The 26,756-nt window shown below is 36.0% G+C and overlaps 2 protein-coding genes across 3 annotated transcripts in view; both read left to right on the top strand.

Annotated features, from left to right (window-relative positions):
- Positions 1–1,201: 1,201 nt before the first annotated feature.
- On the top strand, positions 1,202–22,354 carry UFL1 (UFM1 specific ligase 1). 2 transcript variants are annotated; one of them, XM_071741298.1, is made up of 19 exons: positions 1,202–1,334; positions 2,189–2,334; positions 3,351–3,379; positions 4,144–4,241; positions 5,041–5,155; positions 6,365–6,495; positions 7,139–7,197; positions 9,001–9,147; positions 10,293–10,468; positions 10,872–11,051; positions 11,420–11,540; positions 14,072–14,194; positions 15,346–15,466; positions 16,453–16,616; positions 17,715–17,845; positions 17,988–18,068; positions 18,678–18,763; positions 19,211–19,391; positions 20,094–22,354. In XM_071741298.1, the coding sequence occupies exons 1-19, from the start codon at positions 1,258–1,260 to the stop codon at positions 20,304–20,306; spliced, it is 2,379 nt and encodes a 792-aa protein (XP_071597399.1). In that variant the 5' UTR covers positions 1,202–1,257; the 3' UTR covers positions 20,307–22,354. The 2 variants fall into 2 exon arrangements, with proteins under 2 accessions (XP_071597399.1, XP_071597400.1); XM_071741299.1 differs by lacking the exons at positions 1,202–1,334; positions 3,351–3,379 and having other exon boundaries at positions 2,199–2,334.
- A 2,753-nt stretch (positions 22,355–25,107) lies between these two features.
- Positions 25,108–26,756, top strand: part of FHL5 (four and a half LIM domains 5) — a 29,008-nt gene continuing 27,359 nt past the window's right edge. Inside the window, exon 1 of the mRNA XM_071741297.1 lies at positions 25,108–25,725. The gene's annotated coding sequence lies outside the window, so the exon portion shown is untranslated. The remainder of the gene's footprint in view (positions 25,726–26,756) is intronic.

Here is a 26,756-nt window from a genome sequence, read left to right as displayed (position 1 = left end):
AGGTCATTATAAAACCTCTTTGATAGCAGACTCAAAACGGAGTCTGAAATTTAGAAATATTAATATGCTTATATGTGTTCATATGATTCATATGTTCCTTCTATGTGCACTGGTAAAAAATAACTCTAAGTTAAAAAACAAAAAAGAAAAGAAAAAAGAAAACAACAACAACAACACAGCTTTACTTTATTTACAGATGACTGCTTCAACAGATGTTGCAAGTGCGGCTTGAAATACATATATACCAACACCTTGAGCTGGGCTTACATTTCAGACCAGGTTTTAGCCCTTGCTCTGTCGCAGAAATCGCCCTGGCCTGGATCAGGAACAGCGTGGCCAGCAGGTGCAGGGAAGGGATTCTGCCCCTGTACTCAGCACTGGTGAGGCCACAGCTTGAGTCCTGTGTCCAGTTCTGGGCCCCTCAGTTCAGGAAGGAGATTGAGGTGCTGGAGCAGGTCCAGAGAAGAGCAAGGAGGCTGTGAAGGGATCCAGCACAAGTCTTGCGAGGAAGGGCTGAGGGAGCTGGGGGTGTTCAGCCTGGAGAAGAGGAGGCTCAGGGGAGACCTCATCACTCTCTACAACTCCCTGAAAGGAGGGGGTAGCCAGGGGGGGGTTGGTCTCTTTTCCCAGGCAACTCTCAGCAAGACAAGAGGGCACGGTCTCAAGTTGTGCCGGGGGAGGTTTAGGTTGGACATTAGAAAGAATTTCTTTATGGAGAGGGTGATCAGGCATTGGAATGGGCTGCCCAGGGAAGCAGTGGATTCTCCGTCCCTGGAGATATTTAAAAAGAGACTGGATGTGGCACTCAGTGCCACGGTCTGGTAAGTGCAGAGGTAGTGGATCAAGGGTTGGATTTGATGATCTCAGAGGTCCCTTCCAACCCAGCCGATTCTATGATTCTACGATTCTGAGGCTCCGGCAGCGCAGCGCCACCGGGTGAAGCCCCCAGTCCTGACCTGGGAAGGGGGGGGGGGAAGAAGGCAGCCTCACTGCTCACATCACGTTTTTTTTCTGCTCTCCTGGCTACGTCCATCTGCATTTTTTTTCCTTCAAGAAAAAAAAAAAAAAAAAAAAAAAAAAAAAAAAAAAAAAAAAAAAAAAAAAAAATTCTCTTTTGTTGTTTGTCGCCGTTTCTTTTTCGTTATAACGACGCCGTCCGAGCGGTGGCGCTGTGGACGGAGGCTCAGCTAAGAGGTTTGTCCCCGCTGATTACCCGTAGCCCGCCCGCCGGGGCTGACGTGCAGTGGCGAAGCGGCGATGGCGGCCGCCTGGGAGGAGATTCGGCGCCTGGCTGCCGATTTCCAGCGGGCGCAGTTTGCCGACGTGGCCCACAGGTGAGCGGGGCGACGCCGGTACCGGTACCCGCTGCGGTCTCAGGGGCCCGTGGCTGCCGGTCACCCGTTGTCCTGCCGGCATTCCTCGCCCCGTACCCCTCCGCCCCCGCGGCCCTGGGGAGGGCCGTGTCCCGGGCCTGACAACACCGGGGGGTCCGGTCTGGCCAGGCTGCCGGTCCCCGCTACAAACCCCGTTTTTCGGTTTGGGCTGACCGGTGTGTTGGTGCTTGTGGATCCCCGGGGGCATCTGGGACTCTAGGAGGGTGTGTGCGGTGCCACGAAGGTGCTTCTGTAGTTGGTGTTAAGTTCAAGTCGCTAAACATCACGGCACCAGTGCTTTGGTTCTTCTTCATGTATTGTTGGCTGTTAGAGGCTGTTGCCCAGAGCTTTTTTTTTTGTTTACTTAAAAAAAAATATAAATAGAAAAAAGAAGCCCTACTCCTCCACCCTCCACCCTCTCTCCCCCTCCCCGCAAGCAAAACAAAACAAAACAAACAAAGAAACCCCACCGCCCACAAACCCAGTCCTAAAACAAAAGCACAGAGGTATCAAAGGTACAAGTTCTGTAAGCACAGCCATAGCTAAATTCACGGTCAGGTGCATTCTGTACAGCAAAAGGTTGCTTACAGCTGTTAAGAGGAAGAGTAAAAATTGTTTTAGAGGGAAGCCATATGGATGATTTGGGTGGTGTTAAGTAGGGTCCTGTAATTTAGTTTTTTGTTGTCGAAAGTATTCACATGGAATAGCAAGTAATCTTTATTGCATTTTCTGTGTTTAGTATTTTTGAAACATCAATTCGAAGATAATTTTAGCAAGTACTTAGAATAACTGATTATTCTTTATGCTGTTTGTAGATTGTCGGAACGGAACTGTATAGAAATTGTCACTAAACTGATTGCAGAGAAGCAGCTGGAAGTAGTGCACACACTTGATGGAAAAGAGTATGTCACTCCAGCACAGATTACTAGGGAGATCCAAGATGAACTTCACGTTTCTGGTGGTAAGCATGGTATTTGCTTTTTTCCTCTGGATTTGAAAGTTAGTTTTGAAGACTACGGAACCCTTAATCTTGCAAAAAAAAGTGAGCTTGCTTCCTATTTCTTCATCTACACAGGAATTCACCTACTAGTATTTCATTTTTCACTTAAAATCTCTATTAAGCTATTAGGTGAGCATATAAGGTATCTTATGTGGTACATTTTCACTCATGTAGAATTGGTGGAAGTGGTCTAAGAACCCTTTTGAAGGAAAGTTAGCATTTTAGTATGGTTAGTTATCTGTCCCAGATGCTTGGCTTTGCTCAGAATTTAAAAATCATTCTCATTTCATGTAGTAATAAGCATATTTTGAAATTGTCACTGGCAGATCTTTTATTTTACCAGTATGAAGAGCCATTTGCTTTGGAAGTTCTTACTTAGATGCTAAGGAATTAAATACACTTCAAGCTGCTTTTTTCAATTTTTTAAGAAGAAGACAGCATATTATACTTTTAATTATATTTAAGGGTGGGTTTCATGGAATTGTCTGTTTTGAAAGTTAATGTCCTTATTAAGTTCATGCTGATTCATTATTTTCTTCTGATTACCAGAAATAAACCTCAGTCTGTGGTATGCTGTTGTGTGTCTTATCAGTATGATAGCCTGAACTGAATTTAAACTTGCTGGGTTCTGTTATTAGCATCATTGAAAAGTAGAAAGTTTTGGCCATCTCCATTTTTGTACTCATGGACTAGTGACCAAATCTAGATCAGTGTCAAGGCAAAAATTGGGAAGGAGAATCAACAGCGATTTTTACTTCTGGAGTTTGTGGATTGGATAAGTAGCAAGGGTAGAAAAATAGGGGGTATCCTGCACTGATCAGCTGTGATTTTGTGATAACAATCTATAAAAGCTGACATTGGTTTGATTCGTCTACAAAAAAGTAGCAAATATTTTGCACATGATAGACTATGTTATATTCTAAATCTGTTCAAACATGTTTTATATACTAATAGTATATTTGTACTTTTTTTCAAAGGTCGAGTAAACGTTGTTGATTTACAACAGGTAACTCTTTAGCAATTAAAAGCCTATATATTATTTCTTCTTTTCCTTCACCATATATATTGTAAATATGGATTTCATCAATCATATTCCAGCTGATTTTTTTTTCTGTAAGAGAACACCTTTATGAAGAGCTGGTAGCTCACATCAGAGTACTGCAGATTTCTACTTCACTGAAAGCTCCTCTCTGCTTAATGATAATCTATAACCTCTGAAATCACCACTTGAATATAATGTTCTTTCTGACTCTTCTTTTGTGAACTGAAGGGGACAAACAGAAAATACATGTTTCCTGTTTAAATTTTAAAACTGCAGGAGCATGCATAATTAACTTTTCATGCTTCTTTGGATCTTCCCCCTTCCTTCATTAATCCCTTGTCTCCACTAGTCTTTATCCTCCAGTAGTCTTTCTCTGTGACTAATTTCCCCTTCTGGCTGGAGAAAAATTACTTAGAATAAGAAAACCTTTCTGAAAAACAATTTAGTATTTTCTATTCATAGCTTCCTGGAATTTTTCAATATATAGGTTTCTTTTAACCTTGTCACAGTTGCAAAGAAAGCTTTTTCCCCTAAAAGTATTGCTGCTTTATTCCAAATCACAGATTAACTGTGGATATATGCAATAGTAGAAAAAATAGTAGAAAAATAGTAGAAAAAGCAGCTTTACTCAAGACATAGGAATGTGTAATTATAATATCTCAATGTTTGACAACTAATTTTAGTTTAAATTCTGATAAGATATTTTGTTGGCTTTTTTTTTTTTCTAGGTAATAAATGTGGACCTTTTGCACATTGAAAACAGAGCTAATGACATTGTTAAATCAGAAAAAACAATCCAGCTTGTACTGGGACAGCTTATAAATGAGTGAGTACTTTCAGGAACTTACTTTCACACTTACTTTTTAAATGCAGACTAATAGTGATGTCCAGCCTTTGTTGCTTCTAGAGTGAATTACCCTTTTTTTGCTGCTAGGTCATCAGTGCTGCTTTTCTTAAGGGCAAATAAGGTTCACCTCAGCAGAGCATCCAGTGAATCCATGGAGCAGAGACTGAATGTCTCTGCCCAGAATCCTGCATTGGAGGGGCTTCTTTCTTACCTAGTGTCTTTGTGAACAGCAGCCAGACCTCATTTGCACTGTGGCTTTGCTGTCTGCCTCAGCTGTTGACAAAACCTCTCTTTTCACCTCCTTTTTTACTTTACAAGCCTAAGATGAGTGAGCAAGTTAGTTCAAGGTATTCAGCACCCTCACCACCACTAAAGTAATACTCTGATGGGGTTCTCTTGATTATTGATAGTGGTGCAAGATTTATTCTTGGCAAAGAACATGAAGTTCTTGTTTCTCTAGAAATAATTAAGACCTGTCTTGCTCACTGAAACCCTTTTCATTGACATATAACATTTTCCTGTTGCTTTTCAACAGTTCCATACTAGCAGATGACCAGTTCTAATATTAACATCCTGCGAGTTAGTACCTGTCAAAAAAGCAAACAAAACCCAAACATTTTCACTTTATTCAATTAAAATAACTTTCAGTTTACTTTTTCAAAGGTGCAACAGAAAGAGGTATGCTGCCACGTCAGTTAATAACTCAACATGTCAATAAGAGGTTGATCTTGTATATCACACATAATATGTTGGGGTTTTTTTCTTGTTTTTAAATAAGGAGTTACCTGGATCAACTAGCTGAAGAAGTAAATGATAAACTACAGGAAACTGGCCAGGTGACAGTATCAGAGCTCTGCAAGGCATACGACCTTCCAGGAGACTTCCTGATACAGGTGATGCAAGCCACCAACCTAGCAAATGTGGGATTGATTGTGCTCACCTTCTTTTGTCATCTTTGACAGTACCCATGGCTTTAATTGTGATTAATTCTAAGCAGAAAAGTATTAGATATAAAAAGGTTGTAGTGGAATCGTTATTCACAGTTTGAAGTTGATGTTTGCCTTTCCACTTTTGAGCAAAATTTACTCAGAATCTTCATGGCTGTTAGGAACAGATTAAGAATGTTGGCAACAGAAAAAGTCTTTGTTTAAAATATTAGAGCAAAGATGTAGGGGTAATTTCATCAGTCCCAATAGCTACCCAGGAAGCAGACATACAGGTGTAAACACCTTTCATTTTATTCAGAAAAGGTAAAAGAAGCATTCATTTTTAGAAGCTGACACCAGACATCGAGAGTAGAAACAAAAAGCTATTTATCTTTGTTAGTTACTGTTGTAGTGTTTAAAAGGACTAGGGAGAATTCTCTTACCGTTGTTGACTTTCAGTTAAGATTGGATTTTGTTTGGAAGGTTCATTTTTCAAAGGCTAATCCTGTGGCATGTTTTGGAGGAACAGACGTGTGGGGTACCACAGACAACCTTGTTGACTCTCAATTTATGAACAGCTTTTTTCTACTAGTTCTTGCATTATCAGCTTCTACAAAAACATTTCTAACATACAAAAATTATTACTTGATTTCTCTGTTTCCTGGGCAGTATTTCCCAGGTTGAGTTCACTGTACAGGGATACATGTTTATAAACTATTTGAAACTCTTCTGTATTTATCGTTGATAATTTTTGTCTTGGCTGTTTGCAAAACCCCACAGTGAATTCCTCTGGCACTGTTTCATACAAAATTAGTACAAATGTTAAATGTTAGTTTTCACTGTACTTTTCCAAACAGGTTAAATGTTACTTTTCATTGTACATTTCCAAACTATACTTATTTCTTTTGCAAAGTTCTCTCTCATCATCAGATACACATATATCTGATAGAAGGGGGCATTGTTATAAAAATGGAATTCCATGAATTTTGGAGTGTGATCCAAATTGCATCAACTTCCATACCTAAATAATAATTTCCACTTACGGTCTTTATTTCTGAATATTTTGTCTGTCTTAACAAAACTAATTTGCTGATCCATTAATACAGATTTTTTATTAAGTTTCATTTAACATAGTTAATATACAATTTCAGCAGTCATCCCAGCTTCTATTTACAGGCACTATCCAGACGTTTGGGTAGAATTATTCATGGACAACTAGACCAGGAGAATCGTGGGGTGATTTTTACAGAAGCCTTTGTGTCCCGGCATCGAGCGCGCATTCGTGGTCTCTTCACTGCAATTACTCGGTAAATTCCAACACCTGCAACTCCATAATAAAATATATTTACTATAGGTCTTTATGGATCAAATTCACTTGGAACTGAAAAAGAAAAGAAAAAAAGATAAGACCTATGGGTAGCTTGCTTTAAGTGTACTTCAGTTCCTGGGGTGAAATACTTAAATTAGACTCGCTTTTTGTGATAAAGGGGACCTCCTTTTGAAAGGAGAACAAGGGAGGGACTTATATACAATATACAATATTCTTGAGTTTGTTTGGCTGAAAAAATGTTAATTAGCAGTTACCTTATTTGTTTGGATAGTGTCTATGTTCATTGTCATCCCACTGCTCTACAGTCTGTTACATACTGATGTCTACCCACTACATGTGTTGACAGATTTCTTATTATTAGATCAATAATCTTCTGTGTCAATTTGTACAAAGGTAAAATGTTGAGACAGCAAAAGTTTCCTAACAATAATTGTTATAGCTCTGTTATAAGGTACAACTTAATTCAAAATTAAAACCTTGAAAGCTGTGTTAAACATTATTGTAGCACCCTGGGGCAAGGATACTATGTACTTTTGTCCTCTGAGTAACCTCTCATTTCTAGATTCTCCACACCAGTTTCAGTCACTAACTTCTGTTGATTTGTTTTTCTTTTTTCCAAGGCCTACATCTGTAAGCAACTTGATCACTCGGTATGGATTTCAAGAACATTTACTTTACTGTGAGTTTCATTTAGACTGTTACATATTTTTTGTTAGTTAATTCATAGATTCTTCATTACCAGAAGTATATTTTCAAAGCAGCATTCATGTATATAACCTTCTTCTGGAATAAAGAGCAGTAGGTTTCTCACTAGTGTAAAAAGTGTTAAGCATTTCGTGCAGTCCGTAACTGAAGAGATGTTCTCGTATCTAATGCAGTGAAAGCAAACCCTCATGAAATGCCTCTGGGAGCAGAATGATGCAAGCAGCATAGTAGACATTTTGTCATCTGTTTCGTTATTTGCCCTTAGCTGCTGGCAGTTTTTATCAGTGAGGCACACAGAAAGGGACAGATTTTATGTAGCCAAATAGCATTAGCTGCTCTGGATTTTATTTATTGACTTTTCTCTTTGACAGTGGAGGCAGAGGTTTGGTTATGCTCTTAGTTAAATGTCTTTATGTGCTGAGAGAGAAATCATACCCTTAAACTGTTTATTTTTATTTTCCACTCTTCCTTTTTTAAATAGAGGTTCATAAAGATTTCCTATCCAGCTGCTGAAATGTTAAGGCAGTACTTAATTATTTCTCACTTCTAATGTTGCAGCTTTTCTTTGACTACCAAGAATCTCATCCTGTCTGTCCAAAATGCTGCTTCAAGCATCATTAGTCTTGTATGCTGACCAACCAAGTGCTTCTGGTCTTTGGAATTCTTTAGTGGTTTTCTCTCTTTTCTCATTAAAGTTAAGATTTCTCTTTTGTTTGCCTTCAGGTCATTGCACACTTTTTAATACTATTGCACACTATACTACCTCTCTGCTTACCTTCTTGTTCTTTGCAACAAGCTTATTTATTAAAAATGTAAATATTAGCATTTAAATAAAATCATGCAAGCACTCTAGTTTCAGATAATCAATTTAAAGTTTCCTCTGTTTTGGCACATGCCACCTAGGTATTCATAGATCAAAAGGAAAATCTGCTACACTAAATTATACTTATGTTGCAGTACCCAGCAAACTTTAGTATATAGTAACTGTTTTTTAAAACAGGTCCTGCAAGTACCTGATCACGTGTTGCTCATGAACAGTGCTAATGTGAATGTAAATTCTATTCTTCTGTCACCAGTAATCATCATGATTTCTAAGTGCATTTCACTCTTTAGTGAATTTGTTCATATTTTTCTTTGATTCCTGTGAACATTTAATGAATTGAAAATATTTCTTTTAGCATCAAGGTGGGCTTAATACTTTGGTGTCACCAGTTATAAGTACATTTTTTGCCAGCAATATTTGTGCATTATCAGGTGGTTATTACTGGCAGCAAGTGCTGCCACTTTATTGTAAATCATGAAGGTCTTCACCAGTAGGAGCTGCACACATTTATGCAGTTTAGGTAGCAATGTTTTTCTGTGATTTTAGTGACCTCTTTCCATTTTTATTGTCATGCAAGCAGTGAATTAAAAAAGAACGCTATTAATAAAATGCTTATATATTTTATTGTCTGGCCACAGAAAGATTCATTTTCTAAATTAAAAGCTCAAACTCAATAAAAGCTCAATAAAATTGGTTTGTTCCTGCCATTATGGCTCTGTCTTTGGAAACGTTGTATGAGTTCCAGAGCTTTTATCAAGGCATTCTCATAAGTGTTAAAAATAATTGGTAGGACTTGGAAATATTTCACTACAACAAACACTTGCAGCTTGATCTGTTTCTTTCAATTAACACAACTAATAGGTAGGGAAAAAAGAAATGTAGAATAATTGCTATGCTTTGATTAATGGGTACATCAACGTTTAAAATGTCACTTCATTTATTTTCTTCTTGTAGCTGTTCTAGAAGAACTTGTTAACTCTGGTCGTATAAAAGGAACCGTGGTTGGTGGGAGACAGGATAATGCTGTATTTATTCCAGACATCTATGCCAGAACTCAGAGCAACTGGGTGGATTCCTTTTTCAAGCAGAATGGTTACTTAGGTAACTAATTGTTATTCCTGTAAATAAAACATCTTTCTAAAACTGCTTTAGGTAATTGTTCTTACCCCTAATATAGCTAATGTCTAGAGCAAAAGCTCACAAGGTAAGTGGAAATCAATACAGTGGTTGATACTCCTTTGTTAAAAGATCTTTTTGCTTATAATGATGTGTGTTATTTCATAACAAAGAGTCATATTTCAGCAGAGAGAAACATACTGCTAACCAGTAACTTTATTTCTCACAGTTACAAATGCTACTTTTATTGCTGTTCTGGAAACGTTTTGTAGACTGCTCATTACAGACCTTTCAGTGATTGTGTTTGACCCATATCATTGGAGTTTCTGACCAGGAGTCCAGATGGCAGGCACACTTTGGTTCTGAATAACTACCTATAACCAGAGGAAAAACCTTTTCCAAAATAAGATTTGTAAAACTGTTGTGGGGTAGCACTAATGTCCTGCTTTGGATCCAAACAACTCTTATCTAACTTAAAGCTACGTGATGCTGAATAGTGGTGTTTTAAAGCAGAACCTATGGAAAAATGTGGACCTGAGTAAACACAGGAATGTGCTTTTTTGGTCCCAAAGGACCAGTCCCTAAATAAGTTAGTCTTGCAGTTTGAAAAGGCTTGGCAGTATTTACTGTAGTAGTATTAAGTGCTTTTGTAATGTTCTTTGATAGAGTATTTGTCAAAGTCTTTGCATGTTTTCAAAACATCTTAGGTATAAACTGCCAAGTAGTTGAAATGCTTGCTTCTGAGGCATTGCATGATTCTATGGGTATATTGCAGTACTTCTGAAGACAAAACATTGCAACATTGCATATATTGTTAATATTGTCAGTCTTATCTTAAAATGCTTTTAAATTGCAGAGATAAATTTAATAGTATAAAAAACTGGAAAAAAAAATTCCAAAACATAAGACCAAAGTCATGTCCATGATTTAATATTCATATTTCTGTTAATTCTATTTAGTGTAGCTTGTAAAAAACTACGTTTTAGATAAGCATCAACTGGAGGCTGCATTTACTTGTGTAAAATCTGTATATAATTCTTCATTTTCAACTTTAATTTAAAAATTACCACATAAGATCCTGTATGCTTATGATGATACTTAAATATAACAGATGTCTATCTGTTTTACAGAATTTGATGCATTGCACAGACTTGGCATCCCTGACCCAGCAGGCTACATTAAAAAAAAATACAAGTCCACACAACTCTTATTTCTGAGAGCAGCTTGTGTTGGTCAAGAAATTGTGGATCAAGTTGAAGCCTCTGTAGAGGAAGCTATCAGCTCTGGAAACTGGATAGATGTAGCAGTAAGCAATCTTTAGTTGTTGGATTTATCTATTTTGTGTTATTTTTGTGTCAAATGAGACTTTATTGGAACTACACATGTATAATGAAAATTTCATGTTGTCAATGAAGCATATTCACTTTAAGTAAAATAATAAGTAAAATGTATTATATGACATTAGGTTGGTCTGAACAAAAACAGGGGAGGAAGTTATCACTGTTCTATTGATAGCTAAGACCAACTTGGGATGTCAGATGTAAAATAGTGTCCACTCTTAAATTACTAGTTTTAAAAGTACATTATATTGTAAATTGTTAACAGATGTCAAATAGGGCATTTGTGGATTCTTTTTATCCATATACAAGTATACCTGTACTTTCTAGAACAGATTACTGTATGAGAACGATTTTTTTTTTTTATTCCAGACTCTTCTCCCCAGTTCATTGTCAGTAGAAGATGTTGGGATATTGGTTCAGCAAGTCATGAGATCTTTAAGTAAAAATTCTGCAGGTTTAGTCTTCAGTGACACCATTGTGGTCAGCGAGAAATTTCTAAGCAGCTGTGTTGATCTGTTTTCTGATATGATGCAAAAGAGAGCTGAAAAGGTACAGTTTTTTATTGGTTTAAGAAGCATCATGCATTGAGTATTCACAGAATTTTCTGTTTGCTGTTTAAGTCTCTTTAAGTCTCATCTGAAATACAACTTGAGAAAATCAGCAAAAATGAAGACAAGATTTGTATGTGTAGTCAGTGTAATGTAAATCCAGTTGTGCACAGAGAACACAATCACACTAACAGTATGATTAGAGGCTGAATTTTGAAGAGAAAAAGTGTTGCTTCATGCATTGCACTTGGAAAGCACTGTGTTACATTAGTATCTTTAAAAATGGCCAAATGGCTAAAATTTTTTCCATATATATCTGTTGTTGTTGCATGTGTCTTGTTGCTATTAAGTGCATGTTCTTCATTTTAGGAAATGAAAAATAATCCTGTTAATTTAATCACTGAGGAAGATTTAAAACAAGCTTCTGTTTTAGATGGTTCATATGCTAATAAAAAAGACAAAAAGGATGAAAGAAGAAAGAAAGCAACAGGTAAGGCATCAATATTTAAAAAAAAATTTAAACATGAAATATTCAAATTTCAAGTTACTTTATTTTGTAGTCCATTAGTTGCCTCCAGTCCATTGCTGAACCTATTTAAATAATCCAACCACTTCTCATCATTATACTGTACTTGTAGACATACCTAAGCTATGTCCATGAGAACTTACATCAGATTTGGAAGTGCAGAAATACCATAAAGTTGTCCAACACTCTTGGAGTTGTCCAACTGTCTTTAGAAGCAAGGAATCCATGTTTGTTTATTAGTATATACAGTATGGTCACATACATTGACTTGTGCAGTGAGGACTGACGAAGCCAGTATTAGCTTAAGGACCTTTGTTCTATTTTTTTAATTACACAATATAGATAAATACTTGCTGTCCGTTTTGCAGAGATTCAGGAAAATGAAAATATTTCTAATATTTCTTTATAGTATTTAGAAGTTATTTCCAAAATCACTCTGTGTAAATTGAGAAATGAGTTATTAAGAGGGAGGATTTTTGGAGAATGCTGTACAACTGTTCTGTGAATCTTAAGCCTGACAACTTTCTGTTGTTAACACACATAACAGTTATTTGGAGATTCACACTGTTTATTCATGGCATATTGTGGGTTAAATTAATGCCAAGATTTACGCCATTTGTGTGGTGGCTGTTTCAAATAGATCTTACTCTGAGGAAGAATAAAAATATGAGAAATTAACCCTTTTGAATCTTTCTGGTTTTTAAAAGGCTATTCAGACTAAAGATGGTTATTTGCAGTCCCAGAAACCTTGTGGCTCTTGTGTTGCAACAGCACAGCTCAGCTGAACAGAGTTTCATGTGCTACTTAACACTGATGCATCTAGCTTAATTGAATATACTCATCTGAAAAATAAAACATTATATTCTCTTCTTAAAAAGGCCATGACTGAGGTGGCATGGAATCTGAACTTATTCTGGTCACAAAATAGAGCAGATTTTTCTAGGTCAGAGCTGAAGCAGAGAAGTTTGAACTTTAATTGAACTGTCAGAAATAGGATGACTTCAGTTTCCAGCCCTCTGAGGGCTCCACTGAGCGTGTACCACATGTCTAGATGCATTTATATCCACAGGTAACTTGTGCTGCACCATCAGCAAACACTATCCTGAAGTGGTTTTTTTATGGATTGTTGGGTGTACTACCTTAAAACAATCAATTTTTTATTGTCAATTTGTAATCCCACGTGCAACAGTCTCACAAACAATCATCTGTAGAGGCATGTACTGTTGTAATCCTTTGTGCACATTACAGTCCACGCATTCTATTGTCATAAAATATGGCTTTTCTGGCAGTAGTCTCTCCAGCTTCAACTCTCTGTGGGTAAGATCTTGACTGCAGTGCAACTTCTTCTATATGACTATAAAGTGGAATACAAAATGAAAGGAGCCTGTGTCAAGAATAAGTAGTATATTGCACTGTTGACAGGCAGCTTGTATCTGCTCAGCTGAATGCAGTCACATTTCAAATAAGATTCTGGAAAACACCAACTTTTTTTTTTCTTTCCTTTGGAGAGGTCACATATGCAGAAGGTATTACAAGTTAGCTGCAAGTGAACCAGTTTGCTGTTCCTGCAAAGCAATGCTTTAAAATTCGTCCGTAGCACGTAACAGATGCAGTAAGCTTTGTGAGAAGTAGCATCTTGTCTTTTATTTAATTTTCTTAAATGGTAGTACCATTACCACATGTAGTTCCTTGAAATCTTGGGCCTTATATTCCAATGGAAAAATAATTTTTTCTCAAAACTGTGTGTATAGAACCAGTCCTTCTAGAGTTTAAATTTCAACTGAAAAGAGGAAGGGAACAAGCTGTGACAAAGGAAACAAATTATAGCAGCTTACCTTGTGGAAACGGGTTGTACTGCAAGCTGAGCTCTTGTCTGCAGTGTGAACACAGGGATTACAGGACCTATGAATAATTTGTTTTGTTTTTTTCCTGAACTGCAATATCTCATTGCAGTTGCTATATTGTCATCTAGGAGTGGTCAAAAAAGAATTAGTTTTCTAGCTAATTGAATTTATTCTTCCAATAGTATTTTGGATAAATACTTACTAATTAGAATGCTTTCTCTGTATGTTAACAAAGTTGCATTTTCTAGCTACATTATTTAGCATCTCTGAACTAAAAAATGCTAAATGCTTACTAAGATGCTACTTTCAGCCAACAGATATTCCCCCCGTTATGTTATGGACACTGGTATCTCATCTATTATCAGCTGGAAAAAGATACTGCTTGTTTTTTTAAATAGTATGTACATATGGTATGATTAGTATTTGTGTTCATTAATGACATTAACTTAATGAAAGCTTTAACTCAGTTGGTTTTTTTCTTAAGATCAAAACTTATGGCCCTGAGGTTCAGAGGTATTGTATTGTAGGTTTTGTCCAGAATCAGCTAGTGTTAATTTTTACTTAAGAATTTAGAAGAAATACAGATACATTACCACAATGTTGTAAACTTTTTGAGTAGAACTTTGCAGTAAGAACATTTTTCTCCACCAGAGGGCAGCGGAAGCGTGAGAGGAGGAGGAGGTGGTAATGCTAGAGAGATCAAGATAAAGAAAACCAAGAAGAAAGGAAGAAAGGATGCTGACAGCGATGAAGAGTTGCAAGCAACTAGCACAGGTTTGTCATTTGGGGGGGGGGGGGCACTGTCTATTCATTCTGACATGTTTTTATCACTTGTTTTTTCCACATCTATGTTTTTCCACACTGTATTGGTACAGTCAGGTAAAATAACAAAGAAGATAAGAATAAAATTTGTTAGAGTTGTATCAGTATATATGATGTTGCTATTTAGATGAAATAGACACACCATATTCTCTGAAAAGTAGAATTTAGTCTTTTTTAAAGGAATTTAAAGTAAATGAGAGCGTTTTCATTTTGCAACTTGATTTTATGTAGGAGATGCCTTAGATTACAGGCAGAATGTTATACTTGGTTTCGTAGCACCTGCTGAATGTTGCAAGGGGGAGGTTCTCATCCAGCTCTAAAGGTAAATTTGCTTAAACAAATCATAGCAATGAAACAGATGCTTTTCCTCCTAAGGATCAAATATATGCTCAAAACAAAAGTTTTTTAAATGAGATCCATCATGCTTAACTGAGACTTCTACGTATAAACTAGCTAGCTTTATAACTATTAACTTTGTAATAGAGGAAAGGAAAATAGAGGTACTTTGAAGGCCTGATGTGTCTTGCTGGTTTAACATTACAGGATGAGTTTTAATCTCTCCTTATGGGTGCCCCTGTCTCTGCCTTTAGGGTTGGGAGAAGGAGCATGGATGGTTTCCTCAGAAGTATGTGCCTACATTTTAGATTTTTAGAAAATAGTGGTTGCAAATGAAACAATCATAAGTAAGCCTTATTTCTTTTATTTGATGAAGTATCAGAAATGTGTACTTGTGAAATCCTTCAGCTAGGAACATTCTGTTCAGTTTTGGCATTTAAAAAGATCTCTGGTCTTCGTGGCATCATTATTTCTAAGCTAATGGATGGGCCAGGCACTTCGAAATCTCTCACCAAAAATGTGTGTTCTCATATGCTACTGAAGTTGTGTATTAAAAATAACAACTAGATGATACATTTGGTCAGTTTTTCCTCTGTGTAAAATGTAACTGTGGCATGTAGTCATCCATTTTGGTGTTTGGTGTGCTTTTTTTCATTGTTGGTAATGCATTTCTTCTGTGTTTGGATTTGGAGGCATTTCATGCAGAGTAGTTACAGCACAACTAAATATAATGTTTTCTCAATCACTGTTGCTCATGGCCAGTACAGGTAGGAACAAGCAGCCAGAGTTTTCTTTCATGTCACAAGAGGAAATTGAGGATGTTTTAACGACCCACATTCAGGATTGCCCTGAAGAGCTTATTACAGAACTTGCTGAACATCTAATGAGGTAATTTCAGTTATTTAACTGGAGTTAGAAAGTCTGTGATTCACTTCAGATGAATCTTCAGTCTTTTTTATAGCTTAGAAAATAAAATGTTTTACTGGTGGTAGCAAACCATCAGTAAAGTAATCATTAAGTTCTTTTTCTGTACATCTCAGCTTTACATATATGCTTATCTGTTAGAAAGCTGTTCTGGCACAGTAATGAGAAATAATTCTCTGCTTAGCAGTAGGAGGTTCTGTGTCCTTTGTTAGCAAGCATATTTTCAGGTTCATGGTTGTGTTTCCACCACCTTACACTGATCCATGTTGAGGTTTCACCAGACCCATCTTCTGTACAGCCCTTGGTATATGTTTGTGTTCCCTTTCTTTTGTGGCTGTGCTGGTACCTCTGTGAAATGAGTAGTAAGCCAGATCAGCAAACTGATCTAATCAAAGATGAGTAATTTCTTTTAGAAGATGTTTCATACAAGAGAGAAGATGTGGAAGTGTGTTTTTAGGGAAAAAATGATAACAACTATTAACAACTCAAGACTGAAGAAACTTGGAGTGCAATGGTAACTGTGTCTTCAGAAGGGCCTGTGCTGTTTTAGTGCCACTTAAGTCTTCCCCTCTTGCAGCACTCATTGGTCTAGTATTTGTCCACAGACCACTGGAAGAGTTTGTAAACAGCTTTGCTTCTGGAAATCTTTTCTATCTTTCATCTTGTTCTCATTCAGGAGTTGTTATGAGTTGACTTGGCAGGCATTCACGTACTATATATATTGTAACCAGTAGTACTTCTGCAATTACAAAAATACACTTTAATTTCCTAGTCCTTCTGATTTCAATTATTGCCTTTTTTTTTAATATCACCATGTGGTATTCATGTCCCATTCATTTAGTGTGTAATAATGTAGCTCTCTGTGTCGCTGATAGATTTGGGAAAACCTTCTACAGTTTTACATTTTACTTAATGTTCCCTTTTTCTCCTTTCTTGTTTTCTGTTCTAAGACCTTTAACAAAAACTTACCAGGAAGTTGTACGTTCTGTTTTTACATCTTCCACATCTTCCTCTGGAGCTAGCAGAAGGCAGACTATGAAGGACTTGCAGGAGGAATTCTCAAACTTGTACAACAACATTCGGTTATTTGAAAAGGGAATAAAGCATTTCACAGGTACTTTAAAAAATTAATGTGTTTCATGAAGGTTGTATTCATTCCAGAATCTACATTCCAGGTCATAGAAGAGCAATAGTTTAAGAAGGAAAAACTTATGCATTAATTTGCACTGCCTAGCAGTGACCTTACACTGAAGTGCATTGCTTTGCATACTTACTAAAATATATTCTCTTTATTTCATATACTTAGTCTGTTATATCTTCTGTCAAGATAATTGTGGATTCTTGTCCTTCATTCCAAAGTGTTTGCATGTTTTCTGAGGTTTTGTTGTCTGAGGGGAAAAAAAAAAAAAGAGAGAAAAACAACCCAGTAATCTTGCTGCACTCTATCACCTGTGCTAATAATGAAAGAATTCGAAGAAGCCCCTGGTAAAACTTCTTTTAGGTTTGATACTGCAAGTAACTGCTCCTTGAGGGTATGTTTCCAAAAGGTGGAGATTAATTTTGCAGTGTATTAATTTGTAAGGTGTCTTTCTAGCTATGTAGATTTTGTGAGAAAAAGTAGCATTAGGAAAATACTGCAGACATTTTCAAGATTGTGTGCTGTGTTCAGCTTTCTTCTAGAACTTTCTTGGCAGAAAACCTATAACAAAAGCAAACACTAGCAAAACTGCCTGATATTCCTGTGTTTAGGAATAAAATAAATAATATTATTTCCTAGTATTATTCCTCAGACATGTGTTCTGTAGCTTCTTATAAAATTCTACCATTTCAGCCTTAAGTCATGTACCTGCTATTCAGTTTAACTGCTTGTCCTGCAGACTTTTCCTTTACATACTCTTTACTTGTTGATGGGTAGCAGTGGTTGCTCATTAGGGACTCAGGAGGATTGTACAGGGGCTACTGTACTCCTTATATAGATATAGCTTTGAAGTACTAACAATGCATTAAAATGTGCTTACAGACCTGAAAGCTCACTTGTTTCACTGAAGAATGTTCCATAAACAAAAGCAAACGAGGGATGTTAGCTTCATGTATCCAGATGACTTTCTCTTACTACTCACAGTGCATCAAGTCCATGTTTTTGCAAGTGCTGTCATAACTGCCATAGGAATCAGATAACTATGTTACTTTTAATCACTTATTTCTTTAACAGATGAAGCTCAGAATAACCTTGCCAAACACCTGCTGAAGACTGTCTGTACAGACATTACAAATCTTATTTTCAACTTCCTAGCTTCTGATTCAATGATGACAACAGAAAATTATGCTGCAATCACAAGTGAGGTACGCAGATAATTGTTACTTTTCAGCAATCTCATTTAGAAGAGTGATGTGTATTTGACGTTTAATTAGTTTCTGCTTAAATATGCCTACAGCTAAAATGGTAATCAGTGTTATGGATTAATTTCATTCTTGTTCCATACAGGTCCGGATGAAAATTTTAGGAAAATTACCAGAAGAAACCAAAGATCCTTTAATTAAACTTCATACTTCTCTTAATGGCAAGGTAAAGTGCTAGTAAACAGCTGATGTACATATTGTAGCACATAACTGCTTCTGCTGTGAAGGATGAACACAAAATCATCTTTTGAATTCCTGTAAGTCAGTGAGAGTTAATAGAATTTCTTATTGTATTTTTTAAGAGATGAAGCAGTGGTCTTACATATTGAGACTGATAGGCCCTCAGCTCCTTGCTTCTGGATGAATTTTGTTCTGTGTATTTCTTAACTAGTGAAATCCTTGGTATTTAATGTAAGACATTCAGATGGTGGCAGTGTAAGTACAAAGGAAAATAATTTATTAATTCTTTTACACAAAATGTTATACTGATGTGTTTCTTAATAAAAAATACATCTAAGTAATTATAAAAAAGTAACTGTAGAACATGTATTTGGTTTTTAATTAAATTTTTGAGACTACTAGGTTATAATTTGGTTTCGTATTTAAGTAAATGAACTATTGGTAAAAGAATGAAGTTAAATTCCACAAAATACTTTCTCTTCCATAGTTATTTCAAATATTTTCAGTTATCTGTTTGGGTGATTAATGGTGAACAGTATTTAACCTTTTTATACTCTGCTATGACAAATTAAATATTTATATAATTTTTTAATAGAGTGTAGAAGATTTTCTTTCATGCCTTGATTCTGCAGTGGATATTTGTGGTATTATGGTGAAAAAAGGAGACAAAAAGAAGGAAAGGTATGTACATTGCATATTCTGTGTACAGTATGTGAAATGTAACTCTGCTGCTGCACAAATGTCAGATGGTTAATTTGGTAGCAGTCACACAGAATGTGTAAGGAAGAGGCAGTCCTTCTTTCCAGACTGTTTATCTGAAAAATACAAACCCAAGCAGTGCTGATTCCATGGGAGAAGAAGGAAGGGAAAGTTCATATTTAGCTGATTTGTCTGACTCAGTGCTTATAAAAACATACCAGTTGATGCATTCTCTAGAGGTCTTTCAAAAACTGAGCTATACCAGTGCTAGCTTTTTTTTTTTTTTAATGTGGAATTTCACATAAAGTAATGGTCAGTCAGAGGGGAAAACTAAAATTAATTGAAGTTAAGATATGTTTAGGTCTCTGTTGTAAACTATTGTTACACAGGCTGAGAAACATTTTTACATAATATATTCCTGTTCCTTAGGCAAGTCCTGTTTCAGCACAGACAAGCTCTAATTGAACAGCTGAAAGTCACAGAAGATCCTGCTCTTGTTCTGCACCTCACATCAGTCCTGTTATTTCAGTTTTCAACCCACTGTATGCTTCATGCACCAGGAAGATCAGTACCACAGATCATTAATTTTCTAAGTGGCAAGATTCCAGAGGTATCCTTTCTAGCTTTTTAAAGGGAAAGTACATTTTTTTATGACAAAATGTAAAAGTTGTGCCTCACACTATTTCTACCTCATAAGACTGGAACCTGCTTCATGTCTAATCATTACAGTTCTCTGACCTGCATTTTATTTAAAACTTACCATTTCTGGGGTCTGTCTTCAATATTTTTTAAATGAAATTAAAAATCAATGTGGTGTTGGTACCGAAGCTTTTGCCTTTACCCATACAGACAGTTGTGTATTGGAATAATTCTTATAACTGGAAATTTTTGCATTCTTTCCTCCCAGCTAGAGTATGGTTGCTTTTCAAACTTTTATAATTCAGTGTATGGTTGCTTTTCAAACTTTTATAATTCAGTGTTAAAAGAAAGATATACCTCTTCAAAAGAAAAAAATAATTCTGTAATTCTGTACTCCAAACTGCCAAAGCTATTGCTGTTTACTAACTGCATTGTTTTCCTGCTTCAGTGCTTGTTTTTTTGCAGCATGGCTGCACTTTCATTTTTCTGCCTCTTTGAATGGCTCTCAGAATTCAGGTTGCAAAATCCCTTGATGGAAATATATTTATGTATCACTAGCTTTATTTAGGCAAGAATGGGAGAACATAGGGGGTTTTAAAAATTTTAATTAAAGGTCTGTATGCCTTCTCTGTAACATTGAAAGTGCTTTGTTTTGTTCTGGTTTTCCCCTCAGGATCAGCATTCTCTGTTAGTCAAATACCAGGGATTGGTAGTGAAACAGCTGATCAGCCAAACTAAGAAAACTGAACAGGGAGATGGTGACCAAGCAGATAACCAGGAAGAGGAGGAAAGAGCAGATACCATTCGAAAAGAGCTCCAGGAAATCACTACCTCTATCAAGGATCTTGTTCTCAGACCTAGGAAATCATCTGTAACAGAGGAATAGAATTATTATTCAGTGCATCCAAATCCATAATACAGACAGAATTTATTTTTTTTTATCCTTAAGGGAAGAATGGTGGAAAATGCTTGACAAATTTTAAAATTTTTCTTCTAACAATTGAAAAATGCAGCTGGGGAACACGGGTGATGATGGGAAATGAGTCTTGTTACATAGTACTACAATGTATGTGCAACCCACACTAAATGTGGACACCTGGGGTATGAAATCAGTGGGTTCTAATTGGCACCTTCATGTGAAGCCTCAAGAAATGGTTATTCTTCAAGTAACAGTTCCATATACACACAGGCTTATTGTTTTACTTCTCTGGATTTACAGTGGTCTAAGGATTGCATATAAATGTATATAAGCCGGTATATCTTTATGTCAAAGACTAGATTTGAAACATACTGATTCCTAACAATGTAACAAATGAAAAGACATCTTATTTTTTAATATCATTAGTGGATATTTTCAGCTTCTGTTCACTGGCCAGCAACTAGAAAAACATTGAGCACAAGTGCTAAGCTTAAGAGAAGTGACCCAGTACTAATGTGAGTTTCTAAATGTACAGAAAGCATATGAAAACAGCACACTCATGCTGTTCATGTCTTCTGTTAATGTCTGTAATAGCACTTGATTTAAAACTTGTAATTGGGACAGAGGAGGTGATACCCTTTTGCACTGGTATTTTAGGAGTATTTAGATCCTATTTCTCTTGCTTTATTTAGGTCCTGCTATATTTTACATGCAATAAATTCATTCGATGAACTCGTTGAGTTCTTAGTCCAGTTCCCACAGCAGTTAGAAGCACTTGCATTCTGTCAGCTCCCTCAGAGATCTTGTGGTATTCTGTTTATCCTCTGAGTTCCTTAAAAATTTTTAGTTTAAGATCTTTCTACATAAACTTTATAGAACAAAATACTGGGTAAAGTCTTTCCCTTGCGTTTTTTACCAGCCTTACTTTTACATGAGCAGTACTTTGTGTTTTCAAGAAAGTGGAAAAATGCATAAATTAGAGTTCTGCCACTATTAGTGACATTATTCTTATATGTCAAATATGCTTCTAACTTTTTTTTAAGAGAAGATAATTTTTGAACCAGAAGTATTTTACTAGGGTTACTGCAGTAGTGCCCATTGATTTCCTGTGTGTAATTTCAGGTATTTTCAATAAAATCAGTTTGAGTAGTAAAACAAGAAGCAGAGTTCTTTTGACTAGAAATGTTTTTCACCAAGTCTTGCCAAAATTCTTTGGTGCTGAAAGAAAGAAAATTCTGTGCAAGCTCTGCTTTGTTCAAATATTTGTTTTCCAACAGTTGACGTATTCTGCAAGTGCAATCAGAAATCTGCCCAAGCCTGAATTTTCAACAAATGAAAGCTGAGGAGGCCAAATACTGAAGCTCAGTAACAGATTAACTAAGGTTGAATTCTATACACATGTAGAAGGCAGAAGTGTTTTACAATATTCACATCAATGCTGATCTTTCACCAACTGCAAGGCAAAACGTTTTGCCAGCTCTAAGACTGAGGTAGGAGGGTAGTTGTTCACCTTCCCTCAGCTGGTGACTATCATAGATGATAATAAAGAACTATGAGGACTAGGAGATGAAAAATATTCAGGCTGTTCAGCTTCTTTTTAAAAAAAGAGTTTGCATACAGGGAATAGATTTTCTTGCTTGTTATTTAGACAGAATAATAATGAAGTTCTTATACTGAATGTAAAAGATTTTGTACATTTAGCTATTTTGTAAATAATGAGCCCTATGATGTTCTGTATGCAAATACGAAATTATATTAATAATATTAAAGGACAAAGTATTTAAAATGCATTCTGGTGACTTAACCAACGATTGATGATCCTGCAATTTGCAGCTTTCAGACAGCATTTGTTAATATGCACCATTTGATTTAACATGGTATTTGGAGTGTACTATTGTTTGTTACTGTTTTAAGATGGAATAATAATGAACTTATGAAATTTACTATATGATGTGTCAGACTTGCTGTATTGTAGCCAATGTTACAAAAATTATTAAAAATATATATTCTTGGAAGCAGGTTGAGAGATGCACTAAAATTCAGAGATATTTTCTGGATCTAACAGAATTCAAGAAGACAGGTTGGAAAACTTTCCCAAATGTTTTTATTCCATCTTAGATGTGGCAAATTAGTCTTTAGTTTATGAAATGGGGTATTTTGAGAGATAAAAGAAAAGGAATATGTACAAATGCTTCAACATTTTGCTAGTTCAGGGTTTTTTTTCCTCTCTCTAGGAGGGGTGTATGCGGGAGGAAGAGTGACCTTGTCTTAAAAACCAGAGCTTCAGTTCACAAAGCAAAATTGCCCTTTGGAGAACCTAGGAAAACAAAAGGCAATACAAACTTAATCAAATTAACTCTCTTGATTTTGCTTTGCTTACTAAGTATCACTGTCTTGTGCCTTGCACCTATGGTATTTAAATACCACCAATATATTTTTATAGACTCATAAATCTAACATTTTAAAACACATGTATGTGTGTATACACTAATATTTATAAGTGTTCATCTTGCAGCCTCATTTGCTGTTTCTCTCAGCATTAGCCATTTCTTATAGTGATACCTTTCTCAGCAACAGCTTTTCCCTGTTTTTTAAGTGGCAAAATTTAACTTAGAACTGTTTATTTGCAAGTGCTGAAAATAAGGAAAAAAAAAAAAAAAAAAAAAGTTCGGTTAAAATTTGCGTCCTTCTTTCCAATTCTATGTTTATTCAGCTTCTTCTTTTAAAAAATGCAAGTTTTTAAGCTGTAACACTGGGATTTGTTGTCTGTGCAAATCCATCTTACAGATTGTTCAGATAAAACTGCAGTACTTCTGTCCTCCGTGTGGGCTCGTGATGCAGTGGTTGCTTGATGAATTTTTTTTTATTTCAGTAAGTAACAGTTATGTTTTCCTTAGGCTAGAAAAACTGAAATTTTTACAGAACTGTGTAGATTTTGGAGGTTTTAATACAAAAATTAGACACGAGAGTGACTCTATTGGGTTAGATTGAAGGTCTGCGTAGCCCAGTATCCTGTCTCCAACAAGGTCAAAAGTGGGTATCTAGGGGGGAATACAGGAACAAGGCATTTAATCATTTTTTCCCCTGAGTGCTTTTTGAGCCTCCAAATATGTACAACTCAGAATTTTTGATGGGTGATTGTAGTTTAAACATAGCAAATGGTAGTTATGTGAAGCTTTTGTATAAACAGGATACTTGTGAGAGCAGAATTCCTTTCTCTGCTGACCGAAATAACAGAACATATTCAGTAAATACCAACACATTGATTAATTATTTTTTTAAGGAATTTTTTTTTTTTTTATTAAAAAAAAAATGTAGGAAGAGTGACTAAAAAGCAAGATGATTGGGTAGATAAATTTCCCAAATCATCAATGTGAAAAGGGTGCTAGGTCAAGACAAGGCCATGTCTGGGACAGATGAAATAAGCTTTCCATTTCAGGAAGTTCTGTAAGGAGGAGCTGAATGAGACATCTTGGCCTTAATATTCTGAAGATGCAGCAAAGGTTTTGCTGTCCTCTTGTACTCAGTTTGCACCTATTGGCAAACAATGACTCAGTTTAAGTGGCTCTCTGGGCATGTCTTCTATTAACACAATTAAGATCTCTCCAGTTAAATTAATCAAAGAATTTTGAACGTTTAAGAAAGGTGATAAACTAGAGGTGTCCTCATCCTTTCTGAAAAGAAAGTACTTTGTTAGGACTGTTTATAATTGTGAACAACTCTTGGCAGACCATTTGAATAATACTTTTCTCTTACTCTGCCTGGTGATCTTCAAAATTCTCTTGGTCAAGAACTGTGCTTTCATGTTTTTTTCTTTTTGGAAGTGAAGGCAACAGGAAGCGCTTAATGATTCTCATCTCATTCTGGACTCAAAATCTGACCTAATTTGTGCTCTTTATTCTCAATCTGAAAAAAAAAAATAAATCGCAAGCTTGAAAAATCAGGTTAGAAGTGCTTGGTATAAATAAAGCATGTAAAAATAGGAGGAAATGGTCCAACCTGTTGTGAGTAGGTGGTAGAATTCATGTGTGCAGAGGTTTATTAAATCAGCTTCAAACAGAGTTTAATTCTTGGCAATAATAGTAAAAATATCAATTTAATGTAGTGTCTTGCAAGATACTACCTACGTATAGTTAACCTCCAGACCATGTCATCCAGATGTGGCAATTTTACCAAGGTGTCCAGATAATTTAATGCATCTTTACACCATTTAAATATTTCCCTCTTTCTTCTGCCAGTGATACAAAGCAGTTCCCACTCACTTGACAATATAGGTAAATGATTCAGATACATTGCCTCCTTCCTGGCTGTGGAAAAAGCTGCCTGGAGGTCACTCATGGTTCAAACCACAAACAGCCAACCTTTATTTTTTCACTCTGCTTAATTTTGGACTGCATTCTGAAAAGGACACAATATCCTTACTTCAGCTGCAATCGATTAAAGGTCTGCATTGAGTCTTACAAAAAAAAAGTACAAGCACATCTGTATGCTCCATGCATATGGTAGACTCTGAAAGGCAGCTGGGCCCTGTTCTGGTGAAGCAAAAAGGGAAAGAGTTGACTGCAGTTCAGAGAAGGACAGAACTGAGAAATATTCAGAGAATCACAGAATCATGAAATCATAGAATAATTTGGGTCAGAAGGGACCCTGAAAGATTATCTAGTCCCACACCAAGGTAGAACCTAGAGGAGGCATTGCTGCCACTTGATGGTAATGCCATATTAGCACCTTCCTGCACACTGAAAGAGTGGAAAGTCATTCCAGCCCAGGAATTGCTTTAGTCAGAGGAGTTCTGGATCCCCAAAAGTCTTCTCTGAACTTGAAGGAGTGTTTGTCCCTGCCCCCACTTCCTGTATGTGACAGTCAGAATTTAGTCACCATTATCTTTCTATTTCTTTTCTGAATCACAAGCCCACATGGGGTTCTTTGGATTCATTACGCATGGACTAAAGCGTATGCAGGGATGAACGATGATCCTTTTTTTTTTTTCTTTATTTCTTTTTCCTTGTACTAAATTGTTTGGGAGTTTTGATTCTGTAGTCTTTTTTAAAAGAAGAGGCTCTTTCCTTTTGACAAGAGTTGGAATATGTTCCTTTAAGAGCCTCCTACATGGTATGTATTTGCAATTTGTAAACACAATATGTCAAAAGAATGATTTGGTTCAGTGGTGAGGCAGCCAGCTATTTGCATCTCAGGAGGTCTAAGGGAAACAAACTGAGCCTCAGCCTTCCTCCACCCAGCCAAATTCTGATGGGACCCTCAAATAGCTGTGGCAGGGTTCTGTTTCTTTTGGACTTGGTGAATGTTTGTTTCTGCAGAGACGTTTAATTATTTCTTCCTTTATTTTGCTGTACAAGTTACCAAGAGGAGCAGCTTAAAACCAAATGTGAGTATTGAGGCTCTTTGCCATTATTCCTTTATTTGAAAATGTTTAACTGTGGTAGTTTACAAGCTATTAATTTAACATTTTGAGTGAGCATGCTGGAACTTTTTTCTTCAGATACAAAACTTCTGTTTAAATTAGATACAGAATTCTATAAATACATCAATTTTTTAAGTTATTATTCTATGTACCAAGAGATCCCAAATTTTTTCTTTTTTCTTTTTTTCTTTTTTCTTTTTTTTTTTTTTTTAATTTTTTTACACTTCATTAATTGAGTTACTCATTAATTTACAGGAAGGTTGCTTGTGGTTTCTTTTGAAATGAGATGAGGATTATTTTGTTCACTGTGAAGAATAAGCCAACAAAAACCAGTGCATGTTTCTTCCTGTGGCATTCAAATCGCCATTTTTATCTCTTAGCAAACTTTCACAGCTATTTTTTTTTTTTTTTTTTGCAAGAAAACTTTGTAGATAGCGTCTTTTTTGATAAAGTAAGTCACTTTTCTAGCATAACTAGTTTTAACACCTAACATGAATTATGCTGCCTTTTTTTTTTTTTTTTTTTTTTTTTAAGTAAAACCAGTTTCCAAGCTGATGCTTATAGCACTACTTTGGCTTGTAAAAATCAAGCATCATCTCCAAATTCTTCCTCCATAAGACACCTAGTTTTATCTTTTAGCTATCACATTTTTAGGATCATAATAATGCTTTGGAATTGGAAGAGAAAAAGTAGTTTTGAAAGGATATACGACTGTTTACTGAAATGGTGCTGGAAGTGTGTGCCTGTATTGCAGAATTAGAAAGGAACTTTGGGTAACAGTAGAAATATTCCTTAAATTAAAATCTGTGTAGACTAATTGTACTGATACCTGATTTCAGTCTTTTTGATAATGAGGTTACAATTAAATTTTGACAAAGCTAACAAATAATTCTCATTTTGATAATGCAAATGAAAGTACATTTCTTCAACTGCATCGATTTTCAAAACATCTGCTTTTGTATCTGGACCTTGGCACAAAATCCCTTACATTTAGA

Source organism: Heliangelus exortis, chromosome 3 (genome assembly GCF_036169615.1).
Source record: "Heliangelus exortis chromosome 3, bHelExo1.hap1, whole genome shotgun sequence".
In the NCBI taxonomy this organism is placed as follows: Eukaryota; Metazoa; Chordata; class Aves; order Apodiformes; family Trochilidae; genus Heliangelus; species Heliangelus exortis.
This window is presented reverse-complemented; position numbering and strand designations above follow the sequence as displayed.

What these genes read in the sequence shown, in the direction of transcription:
- UFL1 (XM_071741298.1), top strand. Translation starts at nt 1,258, where the DNA reads ATGGCGGCCGCCTGGGAGGAGATTCGGCGCCTGGCTGCCGATTTCCAG. An exon ending in TGAACTTCACGTTTCTGGTG is followed by an intron (nt 2,335 to 3,350) that starts GTAAGCATGGTA and finishes TTTTTTTCAAAG; the next exon opens with GTCGAGTAAACGTTGTTGAT. An exon ending in CTGGGACAGCTTATAAATGA is followed by an intron (nt 4,242 to 5,040) that starts GTGAGTACTTTC and finishes TTTTTAAATAAG; the next exon opens with GAGTTACCTGGATCAACTAG.